We start from the raw sequence: 22,664 nt of genomic DNA, 5'->3' as shown, positions 1-22,664 counted from the left end.
CAAAAACCACGGCAGGATACAGCCCCTGGAGCAATGGGCTACTGGAGAGACACAATCAGACCCTCACCGACATCATCCAGAAGGTCAGACGGGAAAATGGATGTGACTGGCAAACAGCCCTAGACTGGGCTCTCATGGCTAAGAACAGTATGCTCAATGTGCACAGCTACAGTCCTCATTAACTGGTGTTTGGTCAGAACCCCAACCTTCCTTCTGTACTGGTTGATAAACCACCTGCGCTAGAAGGTACCACTATGAGTGCTAGAGTAGGAGAGCACATTTCAGCCTTGCATGCCTCTAGAAAAGCATTTACTGAAGCAGAGTGCTCAGAAAGGATAAGACGAGCACTACGTAAGCAGCTCAGACCCACAGATGAGAAATATGAGATGGGTGACAAGGTGTATTACAAACGAGCTGAATGCACTGAGTGGAAAGGACCAGGGATAGTTATTGGTCAGGATGGGGCTGTTGTTTTTGTGAGGCATGGTGGTTGCCTAGTGAGAGTGCATCACTCTAGGCTTTCCAAGGTGAACACAAAGGTTAATGAAGAGCAAATGGTACAAAATGATGCTGACACAGAAGCAGGAAGTGAGCAAGGTATAAACAATGCAACTGGTAGTTTAGACAGTGAGCAAAATACAGAGAATGAACAACAATTCGGTGACAGGGAAGCCAATACAAGTGAAGCGATCGATCCTCCAAACACTTTGAGTAGCGTAACACAAACTGAAATGGCGCATAGGCCTAATGCCCATAATAATCCTGCCCCTTCTGCAGGTGTGAGTTTAAAAACAGGACAGACTGTAACATATATGAACAGAGGTGACAATACTCTACTTAAAGCAAGAGTCTTAGGGAGATCAGGCAAGGCTACGGGGAAATATAAAACCTGGTATAACATGCAACATCTAGAGAATGATGGTAGTGATGAGCAAAAGGAATCAATTGATATCTCACAGGTTGATAATCTCAACATTGAAACAGAAGACAGAGAAGCTGATGTACTTGTAACCAAAGACATTTCATTTGATCCAGCTAAACAGGAAGAAATAAAGAACTGGCACAATAATAATGTATTTGAGGAAGTTGAAGATGCAGGGCAGAAATGCATTTCCACCAGATGGGTTTGTAGTCTTAAGGACACTCCCAAGGGTATAGTGCCTAAAGCCCGACTGGTTGCCAGAGGTTTTGAAGAGCTGAATATTCAAGAGTTACCGAAAGATTCCCCCACATGTGCCACAGATTCACTTAGACTTATGTTATCAGTGATATGTCAAAACCAGTGGGAAGTCCATTCTATGGACATCAAATCTGCATTCTTGTAGGGTATGGAGCTATCCAGGGATATTTATATCCGCCCCCCTCTAGAGGCAGGATGTCAACATGTTGTATGGAAACTAAAGAAATGTGTATATGGTCTTGCAGATGCATCACTATATTGGTTCAACAAAGTGAAGGAAATCATGCTGAGTACTGGTGGTAGAGTGTCACAGGTGGATCCGGCAGTCTTTTACTGGTTGGATGAGCAATGTAAGGTCACTGGGGTTCTTGCGTGTCATGTAGATGATTTTCTTTGGGCAGGCACATCAAACTTTTCATCCAATGTGATCCCCCAACTGCAGTCTGCATTCAAGGTTGGGCGTGAGGAGCATGAAAAGTTCTCCTATGTAGGAATGGATTTGGTAACTGTTAACGGTGAAGTTCAGGTACATCAACAAAGTTATATCGAGAACCTGGAGCCTATTCCCATACAAGCAAGTCGGGCCACACAGAGAAATGAACCCCTCAACGAAACTGAGAGAGAGCAGTTACGATCAAAAATAGGACAGATCCTATGGGTTGCTAAACAGACAAGACCTGATGTAATGTTTGATTCATGTTGTTTGGCTTCTAATATAAAAGGGGCAACAGTACAGCCTGTTCATGATGCTAATAAGATAATCCGTAAGATAAAATCTGAAAAGGTGACACTCAGATTTCAACATCTGGGAAACAGTGATGCTTTGAACTTGATAGTTTTCAGTGATGCTTCATTTGGAAACCTCCCAGACGGAGGTACACAGGGAGGTACTTTTATAACACTTATGGGAGAAAGAGGGAAGTTTTCCCCCCTCTGTTGGCATTCAAAGAAAATCAGACGAGTGGTTCGCAGTACCCTTGCAGGAGAAACTCTTGACATGTCATTTAGGGACGGGTGGCGCAGTGGTCTGTGCGTTTGATCATCAGATCAAGGGGGCTTTGGGGAACTCTAGTTCGAAACCCGCTCCCGCCCCACTGCGTCAGGCCGTTGTGTCCTTGGGCAAGACACTTCACCCGAATTTGCTCCTGTGGGTATTGTCCACAGTATATGACCATTACATGTATGATCTGTATTTGTAAAGCGCTTTGAGAGTCTTTGATAAAGCGCTATAATAAATATAAGGATTATTATTATTATTATGTCAGATGGGGTAGACAATGCAATTTTTCTAGCCACACTATTTTCTGAGCTCACTACTGGAAATACTGGACTGAATGCACCCCCTGTACTCTGTGTGACTGATAACCACTCTCTGTTCGATGCGCTCAAGTCCACAAAACAAGTCACAGAGAAGAGACTCAGGTTGGAAATCAGTAGCATTAAGGAGCTCATACAGAGCAAGAGGATCAAGCAGGTGCGTTGGTCAGACACAAAATCTCAGCTCGCTGAGTGTCTCACAAAAAAAGGAGCTTCGGCTCTTGTGCTCTTAAAAGCACTCAGTGAAGGACAATGGGATCTGGGTTAAAGTGTCTGTTGAAATGGAACATTGAAAACACCTTTGTTTATGTATTTGTTTCTTAAATGTTTCCCTAATTTATGTTGACTACTCAGGGAATTTAAACATTTTTGTTTTAAGTCACTGTATAATTGTTTTATGATTCATGCAATGTAAAGTTGTTTATTTCTTTAAAAATATAGAATGAGATTGTTAACATGAAATCTCTTTGCGCCTATACTACTGGCCTTACGGTAGTCTAGGTTGCCCTCTTGAGACTGTGAAACGCATGTGCAGTTAGTCTGTGTCGACCTGGAGCATGAGGTCCTCTGTATTGGTGTTATGCACGTTGATTGAATAAACCAAGTTAACAGAAGATAAACGTTGTGTTTATTTGTAGTAGACTAACACCTATCCCTCCGTAGTCTTTCAAGTAGAAGGATGCCAGCGTTCTCCTCCGGTTTACAGGCACTCTGTAAATTATATATAGAATAATTATGATGATTAATTCATTTTTTTACCACTAAAATACAGCAACACATCTTTGATTCATGTCGTTTATAAACTGGAATATTACAATTATTATTAACTTTGTCTGTACAAAGTAGCCTGTCCAGGAAATATGCCCAAATCAACAAAAACTGCGAGCCGGCACGCAAGACGCTCAGCAACCGTGCCCGGTTGGGTATGACGCTGTTCGGAGGTCGGAACAAAACCGTGGCGCAGCCGTAACGCGGCACAGACGGACCCGGTGGAATCCCGGGGTAAGCCTCAGTAACAACGACATTGGGTTAAGGAAATAAGTGAAGAATAAGGGGCCCTCTATATTTTCTGCCCACTTATGTTTACAGAACTAAAGATATCTCTTGGCTGTGATTGGTTGTTCCTCGTCACATGACAAATGTGCGCTGCTCTGTTCCAAAATGTCCAAATTTGTCATCAGGATTTAGGAAAAGACAATGGCATTGCTAAACGAATCCAACTACGAAAACTAACATTTTCAGTAGACGGACAAACCCTGCGTTTGTCATCATGACCGGTTGTTTCCATGAAGGGACACCATTTTGTCACTTTATGTGTTGCCGCAAGGACTTGTGGGACAGCATTATTTCCTTTCCTTTTGCAAAGGACGCTTGGGTGTATCCTATGCTAAAGGAGAGAACAAATGAAGCATTAAAGCTCCTTTCCGATGGTCTAGACTAGAGAATTCCAACAGCTCTAATCATGGCTGCCACTTCATCAATCGATCGTCATAAATAAACCCAACTCCTGTTGTGAGTTATTTCCCTCTTGCTCACCGTCTAATGTGTTTTTGCGTCCGTCAGCTCCAATCACTACATCAAAATCAAATTCTGAAACAGGATGGCTGGAGGGCCGGACTTCTGCTCGCCAACCAGGACCTGAGGAGGAATACAGCAAAGCATTGGGGGCCACTTAAAATGGATTATAAAGAGAGTGCGAGTAAATATCTTGTATTTAAAGGAGAGGCAGATGACAGGAGGCTGGGCAAAGGTCTTGCTGGAGGACAGTTATAATACCTACTAGGAACTCAATAGGGTTTCTTGTGGTGGGATGTTTTTTTCTAACCACATGAGGTTTTGTGGTCATTTCTTAACTGCCGTATATAGCAGCTACTGTACAGTGTGTTGCTTATTCTTCTCGGTAGACCACTGAGTATGATTGTGTTCATGTGTTTATGACTGGAGCTTTAAATAATGAAAAAAGTCCCCATACCCCATATTTAGGACACTCAAAATACCACAAAAATGTAGCTATCAATAGACTTTTTTCCATAGATGCTATAAACGCTGTCAGTGCAAACGCCTCCTCTCTAGGAAACCTTGTGATCACTTTAGCATATGTATTGCGTTCCATATATAGCATGGGTGATATGCAGGAGAGTCCCTGTGTCACTGCCACTCGTGACCCTTTCACATACCGACACACACACACACACACACACACAGACACACACACACACACACACACGCAGACTCACCGTCCTCAGTCTGCTCTGCTGGTGGCTCCACAAGCTTGACAAACTCAACGTTGACATGGATTTCCACTCCCAGAATCAGACTCACTTTGAGGAGCATCAGCTGGAGCTGGCGGATACCTGCGGTGGAAACACATCAATAGACACATGCTGATATTGTATAACCAAAAAGCCCCCAACTCAAGGCTAGCGCTAACTGTAGGTGCACACATACAAATACACATTTTAGCCTTTGCAAACCATTTACCTGCACAAAAACCTATACAACAGGAGATGAAAAACCCCAAAAAACACCATCGGACCCTTTGATTTTTGGGCCGGGCCTAATTTCTTACCTTTATTTCTGTCTATGAATTCTATGGATTAGACTTTTGTATATTCTTTCAATTACAAATGTTTCTGGAAATCTTATGTGATCGTTCTAATTAAGCATATGTGTATACGACGCCTAAAAATGTAATCTGCCTCTCAGCAAAAAAGTAGATTTATAGCCCTTCAACTGTAGTTCATGGGATATTTCTTCTCAATAAGTGGTGGTAAAATGTCTTTGTGCGCTGATGGGGTCTAGGGGACAGAGGGGGGTGTTTGCTGTACACTGTAAAGCCATCTGAGACAAATGTTTAATTTGTAATATTGGGGGTGTATTAATGAAATATGATTGATTGATGGTAACTGGGCAGCAGCAGGGCAAAGGTCTGCTGCGGTTGGCTTCCTCCAGTCCTACTGACATACTGCACCACATGCCACAGGTCCTACCTACTGTAATCTCATCACAAAGCTTTGAATAAACCAGTTTGAGCCGAGCGGTTATATATAACTGGAACGCTTATAGCACTGAGCAGCTTTAAATACAGGACGTGGTCCCCTTAATGACCTAGATAATATAGTAAGTTCATTTAATATAATGAACATTGCATAATGGCTTTAGAAATGTCAAACTATGGTTATCCATGTTATCTACTTCTGTACTGTAAATAGTCAAAACCTTCTATAGGAGATGTGTGCACTCAATTTCCCTTATTCTAACATGTTTCAGAATGCACTTTATATCCTAACCAGGTTCAGTGATTAAAGTCATTTTGTTCAGTATTGCAGTTTAAAATGGTTGTCTATTATCTGTACCTTAGATAACATGTTATTGGAGGCTTGATATTAGAAGCAGTGAATTTTACAGTGACACTGACAAAGATGAATAAAAGAAGTAAGAATTGTATGAAAACAGTTACCCTATCGATACAGGATATACTTAAAAAGGATAACCTGAAACAGTTTAACAGATTAATGTATGATGATCAGTCATACTAAATGTGTATATGATTATTAATGTATTAAACAGCACGATATTATCCTCCTTATTAAGCCTGCATGAGATTGGTGCATTAACCTTTAAAATACTAAATTTAGTTTGAATTATTCTGTAGTTATTCCAGTAACTTTTCATTTTGCAATACATCTTGCAGTAAAAAGCAATATTGCAACTTTTGAAGTATTTATTTAAAAGTGAAAGTGCAATACAAATATTAACGATGATCATTTTTGCCAAAACTGTGCAAGGTAATGTGTATTTAGTGAGTAGACATGTAGTGGATTTTCCATTTTATTTATCAAAAGTTAAGTTTATAAAAAGTTTGGATATTTGAAAAGGTATGTGTATATGATATCATATGTCTATCACCTCGCGGGTGACACAGGGGGGTGACCCCACATAGCAAGTCTCTTTCAACCCATACCAGCTGTAGAATCATTAAGATTCAAACTAAATAACAATATATTTCTATGTGGCAGATTATTAGTTGTTTATATTCAGTGACTGCTACGAGCTGATAACCAGAGGAGCTTATCTTTCAGCAAGTTATTAATAAATGACACAGTTACCTAAGCTGGAGAGGAAGACAGTACAATGGAAACGTCCCACTCGGCAAAAAGAGACTGAAGAAACTAAGCTGCTGTTAAATATCTGCTCACAGGTAAACAATAGGCAAATACCAGCTCTGCCATGCAATGATGTCCAATATGGAAAGCATCATTTAGGCACTTTTCTGTGGCCATTTTTGGTATTAAGTATTTTGCATATAATCATTTGCAACAAAAAAAAAAAGTTTTGGTTTTATAGTCCCCAAACTAACTTTTAAGGAAATAAGAGTGATTCATTCATGCAATTATGATTATTTGAAGTTGCATTGAAGGAAAGTGTCACCTAGATAAATGTTATTAGGTTTTCCAGATGATTTAATGATATACAAATGATATTTCTTGCTACCATTCCTCAGATTATATTTCACAAAATCTCTTGTCAGTATGTCAAGTTCTAAAAAAAAAAAAAAAATAGTTCATATTTCCTGGAAATTGCTAGTGGAGCCTCGCAGATGGGGGGGTGCTGCAGCCCTCTCAGCACCCCCCCCCCCTTCCCGTGTCCATTCGCAATGTCTCGCAGACCCCACACAGCAACCAGGAAACGACAGCATTCTCATCTGTTTGTCATTACTGGTGTCATTTCCTGGTTGCTAACAAACGCCATTATAACACATAATCACTAATGTTCCGCTGTAACGGTGGTGGACTCATCAGAACAGAGTGGGCGAGCTGACCAATCAGAGCACAGTGGGCTCATAGGGAGGGCGGGGCAGGAGCTCCAACAAGGCGTGTAGGACAGAGAGTGAATACACATACTATACAGAGATGCTGTATGAGAAACCAATGTGAGTTTGGAACATTGAACAATGTAAATCTATTCTAGTAGACCTCAACAATGGAATTATGATCAGTAGAAATGGCCATGTCATGGGACCTTTAAACTATTTGTCCTAACAAAAATAAATCACTAAATCCCAAGGAAAGCATCAGTAAAAAATAAGAAGTTTGAAGTTTAACCTGTAGTGAGCTTTTCCACTCTGCTGTCAGTGCTTCATGAGGGATGGATGAATAAAGAACTAGAGTTCAGAGAAAGAGACACTCACTGATGTGGTCGATGGCGCCGGCGCAGAACTTCCCGTAGAACTTCTTGGCTCCGAGGCCCCTGAGGTCGTGGATGGTGTAGGGCCAGAGGTGGAGCACGTTGTTCCTGGAGAAGGTGTCCCTCTTCTCGATCACCACCACCTTACAGCCCAGCAGGGCCAGCTCGATGGCCGTCCGTAACCCACAGGGGCCGCTGCCGATGACCAGGCACTGAAGGAAGAAGGGAGGAGGTCAGGTGGGGGGGATGTAAGGACAAGAGGGTAGGGATGTTTCAGTCTGACATGATCTGAACTGCTAATATGAAGCCATAAAATAGAATACCAACCTTTGCATTACCCTTTAATAGTCTTAAGGATTTTTATTAAAGAGGCCTTATTATGCTTCTTTCAGAGTTCATATTTGTAAGTAGTGTCTCTCCAGTGACATGTCTCCATGCTTTAATGTTCAAAAAGCTCTTTATTATTCTCTTACTGCAGCACCTCTTTTCACCCTCTGTCTGAAACCAGAGCCCAGTCTGCTCTGATTGGTTAGCTGGCCGGCAACCGTTTGGAGATTTCCCGCCCCTTACACGGGTTTCACGGTTTCCAGTATCAGCAAACAGCTGTTTTTACTGTAAGAGCTCTAAACTGGCCAGGCTCACTTTATGCTGCGTTTCCATTACAGTTAAGGAACTGGGGTAGTAACTATAGTAACGCAGTGTAGGTGACCACAAAACCAACATCTGCTGGAACTGCTACCCTGCGACCCGACCACGGATAAGCGGGAGAAGATGGATGGATGAGCTCTAAACTGTACACTACCTAGTTGGCAGATAGTGGTGATAATTGTTATCTCTGCAAGAAGTGAGTTACTAATTATCAGCTTAATCTGCAGCTACCCTCTTCCTTTACAGAGCTCAAAGCTTTGTTTTTCCACTGTTTTAGGAAAGAAATCCAACTCCTTTGCACCAAATAGCAGACAGACACACTAATGGCACTTTTCCACTGCAGGGCCTCGCTCGGCTTAGTACGGTATGGCTAGGCCTCGTTAGGCCTTGTTAGGCCAGGCTCACTTTATGCTGCGTTTCCATTACAGTTTAGGAACTGGGGTAGTAACTATAGTAACGCAGTGTAGGTGACCACAAAACCAACATCAGCCGTTCATATCTGTTCAGAAACTAGACAAAAGTTAAACAAGAACAAACCACAGACTGTCTGTGTCATGGCGAATACAGTCGCTGCTTTATTTATGTCTGTATAGGCCGTTGTTGTGAGTGTGGACGGTCGGAGCATATACAACGTTAGCTTAGCCGGTCTCCATTCAGAAAACTCATTTTAAAAAGGTTTTTCGCCTGCCGTCTGTCTGCAGACTTGTCAAAGCATTAATTCATGATTTTTACTAACCGGTATCAGTATGTTGTTTCTTCAGCATCATTTTGAAACGTGTATTACAATTAAATCACGGTCAAATATGTTCATTTTGTTGTAGTTGACAGCGATTCTCTCACTAGTTTAGCATACTCAGCCCGGTTGTTGGGCCCGAAGAACCTCGATTTTGGAGAGCCAGAAAAACTGTGAAAAAGTACCCGGAAGTACGCCAAGTGGAAACGCAACCAAAAACGGGCCGGGAACGGCATGGCACACTTAAACCGCGCTGTAGTGGAAATGCGCCATTAGGCTCAGACTGTCTGTTGAACATGATGGAACATTTAGAAGATAAAGCCAGATATATCTTCAGGAGTTAGAGATCGACAGAAGAGCTACAGAAATTGGACTTTCAAATCTAAAACAGAACATGGACTCAGCTACAGGGTCACCATCTTTCTCCAAATAGCAGTTTCTGCCTCAAAAATGTCTGGGATAAATACTGAGCTGTTTTTTTTGGCCCACCCTCAGCCCAACCCATGTCTGTTAATCTCCCCTCTGCGGGTCCCTGGCCTCTTTCCCCTCCGGATGCCTTATCTTTTCCTTCTGATACGAAGGCATTCCAACCGCGAAACATGCTACTGAGACATACATGGTCCGACAACAAGAAAGGGCAGCACATCAAATAAAAAATATGAGATCTATATGAAATAAAACAAGTATCTGAACTTACGGCATGTCTTTAGGCCTCTACGAAAAGTTATCTACTTCCATTTAACTAACATCTGGTGACCACTTTATAAAGTTTCACCTATTATTAGTTACAATTACTTTTGATTTACTCAAGTTATATGCACACAATTAGCCTCTCTTTGGGCCAATGTGTTGCATATAGTAAGAGAAAGGATCTAATTACACAATCTATTTTGCTGACAATCCAGACTTACAAAGATTGTAATTCAGTGTATAAACAAAAAAACAATTCCTATGTTTTTTTTTAGGTAAAGATTTTAAAGTTGGTAAAAATGTATGTTCTTTTCAACAGAACACAGAAAAGAAAGAAAGAATATCAAAAGTTAGAAAACATACAGTTGTGAATTAATGTATCCATGGGCAAGGTTTACTATCCTTGTGCCGTGCAAAGCTCTCAACACGTGCGTTTCCTCTTTGGCCACACTGAAGGTGTTCTTCCTCAAACCAACATTGTGTCTTACAGAGAACTAAACACAACATAATTGATGCTGTTGACGAGGGAGAAACTTCTCTTTTTTGGGTAGATAGTAACACAATCTGTCTGGCTTGAAGCTCACTTTCACTTTCCTGTCCGTAGTTTCAGATGTCACTGAACTATTTGGTCAGTGGGTCATTTTCACAGCACAGTACTGAGAAAGCTAACATGACTGAATAGCATTAAGCAGTTAGCTCCCCCGCTACAATAGAGAGTAGTCAATTCTGTATGTCACCATGCATCTTTAAGCACTTATTTCCTGAATATGCACCAATTAATTTCACTGTGCAACTTTCTTTTGTAATCACGCCCAGGGAGCAACTTGTAAAATCAGAGGGGGTGGGAGCATTTTGATGCAAAGCTGGACAAAAAGGCTAGGACTATTCTATAGATTACCCTTATTGTTACCCCTTGTTTGGACCACACCCATCTTTAACTACACCTGTTGAGTGTCTTGGGTGTATCTTGCACAGTTGTGACGCAATCCCAGTAACAGCATCTTCCCACTGACAGACGGACGGACAAAAAGACAGACAGAGTACCAGGTTTTTCGGAGATTACGAAGTGAGGAAAGGTTAATAGCCCCGCACTTTACGCCCGTGGCCACATTGTGCTGCTGTGATCCAAGCTGTGATATAGTGTGATTCTATTACCTATCTGTCAGTCTATTTAGCAGTCACAACACTTTACAGATGTTTTTTTAGATCAAAAATAAAGGCTGAGTTCAAAGATGGTTTTGGTTCAAGCAATGAGGGTGAAGGGGTCATTGGTCACTTACTGTAACACCCTAGCCCAATTTGGCAAATGAGTTTGAAGATGGGTGTGACCTGAGCAACTTCCACTGTGGTACAGCTGATCAACTTGCATCACACTGACGGTAATATGAGAGGCATTTCCTTTATTTGGTCTGACTAGAAGTTGGGGAAACAAAGCCATATAAAAGTAGAGAGGACCAGAAAACCTCCAACTATACCAAAATGTTGCAAAAATGCCTTTTACTTTGTCAGACTGTCATTAAATCATTCATGCATTTATGTGTCATCACTAGGGATGCATATCGTTTACTTTTTGACGATACCGATACCACTAAACGATACCGATACTCAACCGATACATATCGTGATACTTTGAAAATGTATCATCCCACAATTACTCCCATGAAGCGATTTACGATATAGTTAACATGTCAAATGAATATTAAATTCAATTGTGGGACTTCTTGGACCTTTTAGTACTGAACAAACAATGAAAAATACATAAAATATGAAGAAAAACGATTATGCAATCTAATTTATAACAATCTATAACACCCGCCATCACGGGCCATGGACTCACTTTTAAAATTAAATTAAAAATAATAATAATAGAATCTTTTTTTTCTTCTTTTTTTTTAAAGTAGCGAAATCGGATCTGATTTCGGTACGGTATACCGTAGCCACCAGTTACCGGTATTTCGGTAATACCGGATACCGGTATGCATCCCTAGTCATCACGGAATAAATATTGGTGCTTGGGCATGACTCAAACAGGCCTCAAATCATAGTCTACAAAGATACTGAACCAAAGTAGTTTCCTGTGTCTGTTAGTAGCCTCAAACTCAGCACACGTTGGTGTCTCTTACCCTGGTGTCCTGGCAGGCTTTGTTCTGGTTGTAGACCTTGTGCTGAGCCCTTTTGTCCAGTTTGGTCCACAGGGCCTTGACCTTCCAGGAGCTGACGGCAGCTTTCAGTGAGCTGTAGAAGGTGCTGTAGTCCAGAGGATCCAGATCCATCTGCCTGCAGAGGATGCTGAAGGCCTGCAGGGTCCCCTTACAGGTGGACGTCTGCACAAAGTTCTCAAAGAGCATGCTGGCCTGCGCTGTGCGCTCATCCTCCGTCCCACCCATCTGATCCGATGGATAAATCTCTCTCTTCCTGCTTTGTTTTTCTGTTCACTCCTTCCTCACAGTCAGTTCTGGACTCTCATGACGATGTATGTGACGCCATGCTTAGCCAGATCTAAAAGAAAAAGAAATAACATGTTGAGACACAAGAGACTGGAAATACATACTTCTTTGAGCAAACACCCCTGAAAAGGACTAGCCAGCAACAACCCTGCAGCGTTCTAACGTTTATTATTAACGCTGCACGCGTTTCTTTCTCTACAACAGGGGTGCCCAACCAGTCGATCGCGATCGACCGGTCGATCGCGGGGAGATTCCCAGTCGATCGCGAGATGTGTCTAAAAATAGAACAACAATATTCTGTTTTATCGTTAATGTCCTGTAACATAATCTTCCTGTGGCAGAATAATGCACTTGAACGCATCAAAGCTTTGTGATTGGCCGGCGTGACCCCATGTGTCGGGGCGTGGCTGGTGGGCAGTGGGCAGTATTTCGCTGACATTGTCCGTGTCAACAGGAGTGACAGTCCGCACACACACAAGACCGCAATTATGGCAGAAGCAAAAGAGCCCAAAATATATAATTTTCACTCCGAGTGGGAGGATGATTCTTTTTGTATCTATTCCAATTCAAAGTGCATCTGTCTCATCTGCAATGCGAGCGTGGCTTTATCGAAGAAGGGTCATTTAGGAGCGGCATTTTCAAAACAGTGCACAAACGCTACGAGACGGAATTCCCTCCTAATTCTGCCCTACGCTCCCAAAAGGGGAGGGGCCTGAAAGGACAGCTAAATGCACAGCAGTCCATTTTCACCAGGTCAACAACAAGAGCAAGGCTGCTACCATAGGATCTTATCGTGTCAGTCACGTTCTTGCGAAACACATGAAGTCTTTCAAAGACGGCGAAGTTGTGAAAGAAGCTTTCCTGGAGGCTGCCGACGTGCTTTTGGGGACAGTAAACAACAACAATAACAGTAGCATTTCAACAGGTTTTTGATATAATAAAAACTCAAGTTGGATACCGTTATTAATCAGCTGTGAGTTTTAGTTTGTTTGAACTTATTCATTATAATTATTGTACAAAATGGTATAAGAATGCAAACTTAAATTGATTATAGTCTATTATCAATTCAGGTTAAGAAACTAGTGTTGCTTGCATCCTATTTTAAAAGGCATTTATTTTTATACTCTACTAAAATGCAACAAAAAAGGGTTTGATTCTATTAATGTTGTCTTTTTTATTGCACGTTGGCAGCAGATTCCTGTGTAGCTTCAGATCTGAGTTGTCTTATTAGTAAGCATAATTTATACTTTTGAAGCAACACTATTTTTATATAATGGCAAAGAAAGGGTTCAGAGTATTTTATTATTTATTTTTATTTTCTTCCTGTGTCATATGTGGCAGCACTGTTCAATGTTTCTTGAAAACATTACCCACTGTAGTGACGTGTGAATAAACTCCAACTCTGTATCAACAACACTGTTGTGTAACTTCAGTTAAATACTTGTATGTGTGTAGATTAGAAAGAGCCGAGGTAAGATAAAGGATCTGCAGTATTTTATGAGGTATTAATCGTACAAAGGTCAGTTTTATACAAGTAGAAGTGTGTATGTATCTTGTAGTAGGCTGTCAGTAATGGCTACGCCTCTCTATTTGGACTGGTAGATCTCGGCAGACTGGCAACTTTAAAAGTAGCTCTCGGTTCAAAAAAGGTTGGGCACCCCTGCTCTACAACAATACATTTTCCCTCCAGCTCCACTGAATGTCTGATAGTATTATGAAAGGGAGATTGTTATGGCAAGAGAGAACGATTGAATGGGTTTATTGCAAAGCTCAAACACTGCAGTAATACAGACAGTCACATCATATGCAAACATAAACTTGTTGAGGCTCGAGATGCAGAAAAAAACAACTTATATATATATATATATATATATATATATATATCAGATGATGTATATATATATATATATATATATCAGATGTAGATACAGCAGACTCCATTCTTTGTTCTTACTGCCAGACTCGCAGCCCACAGCACACGAGGGAGTTTATCAGGAGAAGACGAAATGTCCCGGCTCCTTTGGTGATCCTATCTCGTTTGAAAGGCGAACGACATGTAATGAGGGTTTTGAAGTTTAGAGCGGAAATACCTTTACTTTCTGTACGTCTTCCAATGAGAGTTAAAGACACATCCTTCCCCGCCAACTGAGCAAAACCGCTTCAAGTGTTGAAGCCAAAGCAGGCTGAATCCTTAGAACTGAAAATATGCCCTTTTAAGTTGCAAATTGCTAGAAGAAAGTTGTTTTTTTACCAAACCAGCTTGATTTGGATTTCACCTCTATCCATCTGATCAATGTATAAGTCCAATGAGCACATGTTTCCTAGGGAAATTAAGTCTTATCCGGTCTGAATATAAGGCTTAAGAGTGCTTGAGAGAGTCCAATGGATTCATTCTCTTTCCAAAACTCTCCACAACAACAGACTCAAGTTATTTGAAGCTGCCAGGCACTTCTTGAATAACATCTCTGTCAAAGTGAACAGATACAGATTGCTGGAAGCCTGACAGCATTATCCTCACTATTACAGCCATGGGTCGGAAGGAATGAGGGTGGTTAAAGATACGGTTTCTCACACACACACACACAGACGTGAAGAACTCACATTTCAAATGACTCCCTTTAAGTCCTTGAGTGTCTCAAAAGGGGTCTCAGATATCTGCTACCCTACAGTTTGGCAGCAGGCAGCAGCCTCTCAATTACAAGTGCCCCCTGCAGACCTGCACATCAACTCCCTCACAGACACACATTGTAATTAACCCTTAGACCTTTCATGGTATGTATTGCCCTGCCTAGAAAACGTTTACTTAATTCCTTGTTCTGAATAATGGAACTTAGTTCCATCTGAAATGGAACTAAGTGGAGCACTAAGCTGATCATGTCTGTTTGGGTCAGTCAATGTGTTTCACCATTGAGCATAACCATATACTCAGGACTGCCTCTGCAAAAGAGCCCAAGACAAACATCGTCCTTTTTGAGGATTTACACAGGTTTGGAAGAAGTACTCAGATCCTTTTCTTAAGTAAAAGTACAAATATTATGGTCCTAAAATACTACACTACAAGTTAAAATCTTGATTTCAAAAGTATTAACGAACAAAAAGTACTCATTCTGCACAATGGCCTATGTCAAAATTATATAAAATATTATCAGCTAAATATACTTAAAGAATCAAAACGTAAAAGCACTTGTGCAGACTCCTCACAGTATCATATTGTTATGTTTATTATATTATCCTGTTTTTATGTATGTTAGTATTGTAGTTTGTCAAAGGGGAGCCAATTTAGATATGTTAAATACTGTATAGATGAGTTGTACAGTACTGCTTTATACCATATCCGCTTGTGTGTTTTTATTTACAAAGTAACTGTGAGTGTTAAATAAATGAAGTGGAGTAAAAAGTACAATATTTGCTTGAGTAGAAGTTTAAAGTTGCCTTAAATGGGAGTTTTCAAGAGAAGTACACATTTATCAAAATAGTACTTAAGGTAGAATGGAGAAACCAGCTCGAGTGCGCTACAATTTTAAAGTACACAACCGGAAAAAATCTGCCCCTTCCTTCAGACTTCCTTACAGAGCCCCTCCTCCAACACACACGAACGCGCACATGACCAATGAGGGCACGAGATAAGTTTGTGCACAGATGGAAGGCTGACAGGCAGGTAGGCCATCCAGTTACTTTAGCCGGGCCGGCTCAGATAAACTTTTTGTAAAAATGGTAGCAAATCAACATCTCTCGTACACAATAAACAATAATTATAATGTCAAATGGACTGCATTTAAATTGTGCTTTTCCAGTCCTTTAGTTACATCAAAGCGCTATTATAATAATAATTAAAACTGCGGTCGCACTTGTGCGCGCAGTGATGAGCGGGCCCTCGCGTCCGTGCGCCTGTCGGGGAGGGCGGCAGGTCGTCCCGGCGTCAAGCAGACGCGCGCGAGTCCTGGGAAATGAGCCGTTTCTCATTTCTATAATTTTCGCGTCCCAGACTCCCAGGTCCTCCGGCAGCGACCCGGAGACGGATGTCGGCGCGCCGTCTCGAAGGAAAACAAATTTCTCGAAAGGGTCGTCGAGGATCGATTATCTAGGAGGCTTTCTGGAGGAGCCGTAACCGAGGATACACTGATTTAGAGGAGAGAGGAGTCTCTCTGGAGGAGCTATAACCGAGGGTACACTGATGTATTCTCTGGAGTCGATTTCAGCCAACAGTGATGTTTAAAAGAGGCGTGACACATGGCTGGACTTCTGTCAACGAAGCACAGCTCTGCAAACTGTTGCCGATTATAAGTTATTTAAGATGATCAAATGTGCATCAGACTTTCTGCCCTTTACCGTTTGTTTACTCACTAATCACATGTCCCCTGGATGTTAGGATATATATTTTTTTTTTAATACAACTGCTTTCATTGTGAGGCGAGTGAAAACAGCTGCTGAGGTCAGTGCAGAAAGCAGAACAGTGTAATATATATATCGCTCAATAATACCAGGCCTACATTTCACACTTTATTTGTTGAGTTGATGTGGCAGGTGTCAGTAGGTTATCTGACATAAATGCTCAAAAATGGTACATTCTCCGTTAACCTACGAGCTCCCCGTTTGAGCGAAGGACTATTCCTTCTCAATGTAGCATGACATTGGATATGCGCTTAACTGGTCCTGGATTGGAATTTTTCCGAACATTTCCCTAGGAGGAGTTTGCAAAAATGTGCTTAAGATGCATGAAAAACGCACATATTTGAAAATTGCCGAGTTTTTGGGGGGCGGGGCTAATGGAAGGCAATTTGAAATATGTCCAGATTCATAAGAGCAATGTGTATACCGCGTTTCGTGAATATTGGAAAACCTATATGCGAGTAGTTTGGAGTAATTTGGAGTAATTTGTGGCATGTAAATCGTCAAAAATTGTGTATTCGCTGTTAGCTTACGACCTCCCCGATTGAGCTAGCAACTATTTTCTTCGCAATTTAGCATCACATTGGATATGGGCTGAATTTGTCCTGGATAGGAATTTTTTCCCATAATTTCCCTAGGAGGAGTTCGCAAGAATGTGCTTAAAATGCATGAAAAATGCACATTGTTGAATATGGCCAACTTCCTGGGGGACGGGGCAAAGTAAAAGCAATTTGAAATATGTGTGCAATTATAATAGCAATGTGTATACGGCGTTTCGTGAATATCGGAAAAACTATATGCGAGTAGTTTGCAGTAATTTGCGACATGTAAATCGTCAAAAATGGAACATTCTCCGTTCGCTTACGAGCTCATCGTTTGAGCGATCGATTATTCCTTCGCAATTTAGCATCACATTGGATACGGGCTGAACTTGTCCTGGATTGGAATTTTTCTGATCATTCCCCTAGGAGGAGTTCGCAGAAATGTCCTTAAAATGCATGAAAAACTCAATTTTTTCAAAATGGCCGACTTCCTGGGGGGCGGGGCTAATGGAAGGCAATTTGAAATATGTGTGCAATCATAATAGTAATGTGTATACAGCGTTTTGTGAATATCGGAAAAACCATATGCGAGCAGTTTGTAGCAATTTGCGACATGTAAATCGTCAAAAATGGTGTATTCGCTGTTAGCTTACGACCTCCACGAGTGATTTGTCAAAAATGTGCTCCGCAATTAAGTATCATATTGGATAGGGGCTGAACTTGTCCTGGACTGGAATTTTTCCGATCATTCCCCTAGGTTCGCAAGAATGTGCTTAAAATGCATGAAAAACGCAAATTTTTTCAAATTGGCCGACTTTCTGGGGGGCGGGGCTAATGGAATCTATTCACAAATATGTCCGCAATTCCATGAGGAATGCCTGTGCCAAAATTCGTGAAGTTCTGAGAAACTATGTGACTACCACACAATAGGGGGTGCTAGTAAGCAGTTTTTTTGAAAAATTACGTTTTTTTTTACATTCTCGAAAAGGTCGTGGGCTCTGACGTGTGTCCCAAGTTTTGCGTCCGAAGCTCATTTTATGCTATCGCAATTTGAAAAAAATGTATAGGCCACGACCACATTCTAAATTTGTTGCGACACAAATCTGAGTTTGTAGTCACCCCCGAGAGTATGTGTAAAAAAAATGGAAAAAAAATGTGTCTATCCGCTCTTGAGTTATAAATTGGTGGTGTTTTTGGCGCCCCCTATAGTCCAAAATGAAAATGCTTTGGTGTGCCTATTCCCCAAGACAGACTGAACCTATCTACCAAAATCGGTGATGTTTGGATACATTGTTGATGAGTTATGAGCATTTCTTTCTAAGCCCCGCCTTTTTGCGAGTACGTTTTGAGTGACGGCGGCAATATTTATCGTCCTAACATGCTCATTTTCTACGGTAATGTGTCTGACCCTTCACCGATGCTGTATACGAAGTTTGGTGTTGAAAAACTGAAAATTTAAATTTAAGTGAATATTTAACTGTTTTGAACATTATGCTAATTTAAATGAAAAGAAATGTAGGCGGAGCTTAGGGTTCCAAGAGGATTATTTTGTAGAGCAGGTCCACCCGGATATGTGTGCAAAATGTCAGGTCATTTCGAGTTACGGTGCGACTTTGTAAATGTATTCCGAAATGGGCTTTTGATAGGTGGCGCTAGAATATTGTAGTTTTCACCAGTCCTGGCGTCCGTGCAAAATTATACAACTTTTGAATCGTCCTAAAGGCCTCAAAAACAGGAAACGCCAGCAGAAAAATAATAATTCCACCAATAACAATAGGTTTCCTCGCACTTTGTGCTAGGACGCCGTTGGGTCCTAGCACATCGTGCTCGGGCCCTAAGAAAAAGTATTTTGATTCTGATTACATATACATTCAGCATTCTCCTATTCATTCAGAGGCAGAGGGTGCCACGCAAGGTGCCCCCTGCCACACACCGTTGGCCATCAGAAGCACTCATACATTTTGATGACAGCCCCCCCCCCCCCCTGTCATCAACATGTAGACTGCAGGGGCTGGGGATTGAACCCATGAACCCATGACCTTTCAATTCAAAGACAACAATCTAGCTTCTGAGTCAAAAGGCCCAGCTTATAGAAATGGACCTAACTGCGTCAATAAGCTAATTGCAAACCACGGCCCGTAAAACTCTGAAAAGTTTTGTGAAGCCGCCATTGTATTTGTGGCATTAGCATTATTAGCATTAGCATTAGCCCCGCGCACCAACAGAGAGAGAATAACTTATGGCAACACAAAAAAAAACATGGGAGCGGTGGAGTGATGATCAATCAATCAATCAATGTTTATTTATATTCCAGAGAGGTATCGGCGTTCTGGCGATTTACTCGGAAGGCTTCAGTAGAAGCTGCTGGGAGTCCCAGCAGCTTCTACTGAAGCCAGTCCCCAACTCCGGGGACTTCCGGCCGGGGACTTCGGGTGGCAGTATACGCCGTGAAGTTGTTTGCGGCCTGCCAGTAAACCCAAAGCAGAAGATGTAATCTTCCCTCAGGGAACTTATTCCGGTGTGAACGCGATCTGTACTTAGTGCCCTGGGGTACTAAGTGCCGGGGCACTAAGTGCCGGCACTAACTACGGCAAAGTACTTGGTGTCAAAGCGGCTAATATGTTTTGCTAGTAAAGTATAGACATTCACTCAGGATTGCCTTAGCAAATTGGTCCCTGAATACCTCTTCTAGATAATCTATCCATATATCTAAAGCAGGAAGCATAACTCAAAATAAGCATGAAACAAGGAAGTTCATGGAATTTGTTTGGAAAGAACATCCTGCTATCAGCTCAGAGAGAGCAACCGCCCTACTTTTGCCCCGAGGACCAGACATGATGTACGGCAACTCCCTCTGACCGGTCACGTCCAGAATAAAACTGAAGTGTGTGCACTTATATCGCACAGAGCTGGAAAGCTGTGGGATCATGCACATTATTTGGAAGCTGTAATGTGTGCGTTCTGGGACTCTTTGCACAGGAAGTGGTTAACTTGGAATTTCTTTCTAAATGATAGTGTTTTTGGGTGTGAGTGTCTGGGGGTTTGGAGGATGCATCTCGAGGCAGGTTTTCAGCCAAGTTTGAAATCAGCAAAACACATGGAATTGTTTCTATTCAAATCTTAGGGGTTTTCAATCACCACACCACAAACATCAATACACATACATACAGAAATGCACCTATAATTGACGGTAACATGTTTCTGGAATCATTTGATTAATAATGTGTCACAGAGTTTAATCATTGAGTTATCCTTTTAAATAGCTAGGTGATTAGTCAGCTTTATTTTCTGTTACAAGTTTGGTATCGAACAATTATATATAAACAGGATAATCAAAATGTTACAAAAAAAAATTAGATAGTTTCTTTTACTGTCCTTTTTTCTGTAGAGGAAGTCAATAAACGTAACTGGGGATGTATTTGTTGTTTGAAGTGCAATATATGACCCAGCAGCTTTAAGACATATACAAAGTTTTATATTCCTCTGCTCTAATGCATTATTTTTGCCGTAAAGTGGGCAGGGACGGTATTTTGTCCAGAAGTGACGTTGGCTCCCTCATACTATTTTTTTCCTAGAAAAACCCCTCACTTTCTTTAGTAGTTGTGAACCCTTAGCCTTCATCCATAGCCTGTTGATTAGTGCGTCAAAGCCTGTAATTATACAATAAGTGACCTTACGGTGCACTATACATAGAGGCCCATTTCTGACACTCAGGCATGCCCATTAACATCATATAACGCAGGGCTTCTCAAACTCCGGACCAAACTGCAAATCAATCCGGACCGAACCCTGTGTCACATTATTAACAAAAAAAATAATAATAAAAAAAAATGTTAATTAAAGTGGACCCATTATGCTATATTGGAAAAATATATTGTAGGGCCATAACTATACAAAACATGTCTGTGAAGTTTTTTGCTTAAAATACCAAAAACAGTTCACCCATTGTAGCCTTGCCTCATACTCAGCGTTTCTGCCAGGGAGCCGTCTTGCCGTCATGTGACGCCCTTATTCAGCTCGGGACGCCCTTATTCAGCTCGGGACGCCCTGAACGCGGGCCAAGGGCGTCCAAAAATATGAATAATTCAAGAGAAGATCGAGAGTTTTTATCACTTGAAATGACGAAAAGGAAAAAGGACAAGGACATCCCTCTGTTGGAGGGGCAAAGGAGTCTGGTGGGATTCTTTTCGGAGTATTGAAGATTGTTTCCCCGACATCGAAGGTGCCTGCTACAGGACAACACGGAACATGCGCGATTTGGGCGCGATGAGCGGCGGGGGGGGGGGGGGGGTTTAGTGGAGCACGCGCGTGAGCTGCGAGCACCAGAGCCTCGCAGCGGCGAAACTAAGGCTCCGTGGTAAACTGTGGTAACATGAAGAGCCGTTTGGGAGCCGAAACAGCCGGCGCTTTTTTTAAGAGAGCTGAGCAAAATGATCCGGCTCACTAACGTAAAAAGACAGTATCTATAAGGGCCACAATAAAATCACATAAAACAAACACAAAGAAGAAGAATAGGAAGAAACGTTTATGTAGTATTTAACTTGTCCTGGCATGAAGGCTGAAGGCAGTAAAAAAAACAGCAAGGTTGGCTCTTTAAAAAAATAATCACAGATTAACAACACTAAAGCTGATCAACAGATTGTACCTTATTTGTTAAATCCTCCTGCCTTAAGGATTTATGCAAAGCTAGGTCCAAACGCCTAAAATTGAACTCCTAGTAAAGCAAATACCTTTGTTTTTTTATTATATCAATACATATCCATTCACAAATGCCTGATGAAGAGCATAGTGACACTTCCTGGTCCAGCACTAGCTTGCTTTTCTTTTTTCCGTATTTAACTTTTTTTATAAGCTCTTTGTGCGCTCTTTGTTTGTTTTTAAGGCAAGGCAACTAACTTAATATGCGTATTTCATTACATGTAAGTGTGCTGTGCTAAATTACATGTATGGTATTATTGTGCACACATTATTGTACACGCAATGCTACTTTTATAGCATTAGGAATATCCATTAGGAAATCTATCTTGATAGCTAATGTAAGCAGCAGTGAGTATCGGCCGATCGATATCGGCAGATACTCACTCTCTGCCGATCGGTGCTCTCTAAAAATGCTGATCGCGAGAGCCTGACGCAAAATGTTGACGTAAAATACATGACACTTTTCTCTGTGCGCGGCAAACCAAGCTCGCCAAAATGGCTTCACCAGTCTGGCAGTATTTTAAGGTGTCCGAAAATGAAAATAAAATAGCGGAATGCAACGCGTGTGAAGCAGAAATCCTGCCGCTCCACCCGCTGTGACGGACCGGTGAGCGAAGCAACACACACACTCACCCCCTAATCCCACCAGGAGCGTTTGCGCTGCGTTGCGGCGTTTTTAGCGATCGCGGCCACTCTAGTCAATGGGTGCTATTCCACCAGACCCGCTGCGCCGCGGCTCGAAGCATCCCAGAAGCTCCTCTCCGCAAGGAATTTCTAAAATATAGGATGAATCCTATTTTTGACACGGCGCAGCGCAGGCAGGAAGTGGAACG

General features: G+C 41.6%; 1 protein-coding gene across 12 annotated transcripts in view; it reads right to left on the bottom strand.

Annotated features, from left to right (window-relative positions):
- The window catches only part of mical2b (microtubule associated monooxygenase, calponin and LIM domain containing 2b), a 93,661-nt gene that overhangs the window by 46,772 nt on the left and 24,225 nt on the right, over positions 1 to 22,664 (bottom strand). For 10 of the 12 annotated variants that reach the window (XM_034196569.1, XM_034196519.1, XM_034196524.1 and 7 more), the window contains exons 2-5: positions 11,879 to 12,254; positions 7,689 to 7,896; positions 4,735 to 4,851; positions 4,034 to 4,135 (exon numbers count right to left, since the gene is read on the bottom strand). In XM_034196569.1, coding sequence (XP_034052460.1) covers positions 4,034 to 4,135; positions 4,735 to 4,851; positions 7,689 to 7,896; positions 11,879 to 12,142 — 691 coding nt within the window. In that variant the 5' untranslated portion in view covers positions 12,143 to 12,254. Of the gene's footprint in view, positions 1 to 4,033; positions 4,136 to 4,734; positions 4,852 to 7,688; positions 7,897 to 11,878; positions 12,255 to 21,090; positions 21,341 to 22,464; positions 22,525 to 22,664 lie in introns of those variants that run through there. The other 2 variants (XM_034196503.1, XM_034196502.1) reach the window with 2 other exon arrangements.

This window comes from Gymnodraco acuticeps, unplaced genomic scaffold (genome assembly GCF_902827175.1).
Source record: "Gymnodraco acuticeps unplaced genomic scaffold, fGymAcu1.1, whole genome shotgun sequence".
In the NCBI taxonomy this organism is placed as follows: Eukaryota; Metazoa; Chordata; class Actinopteri; order Perciformes; family Bathydraconidae; genus Gymnodraco; species Gymnodraco acuticeps.
This window is presented reverse-complemented; position numbering and strand designations above follow the sequence as displayed.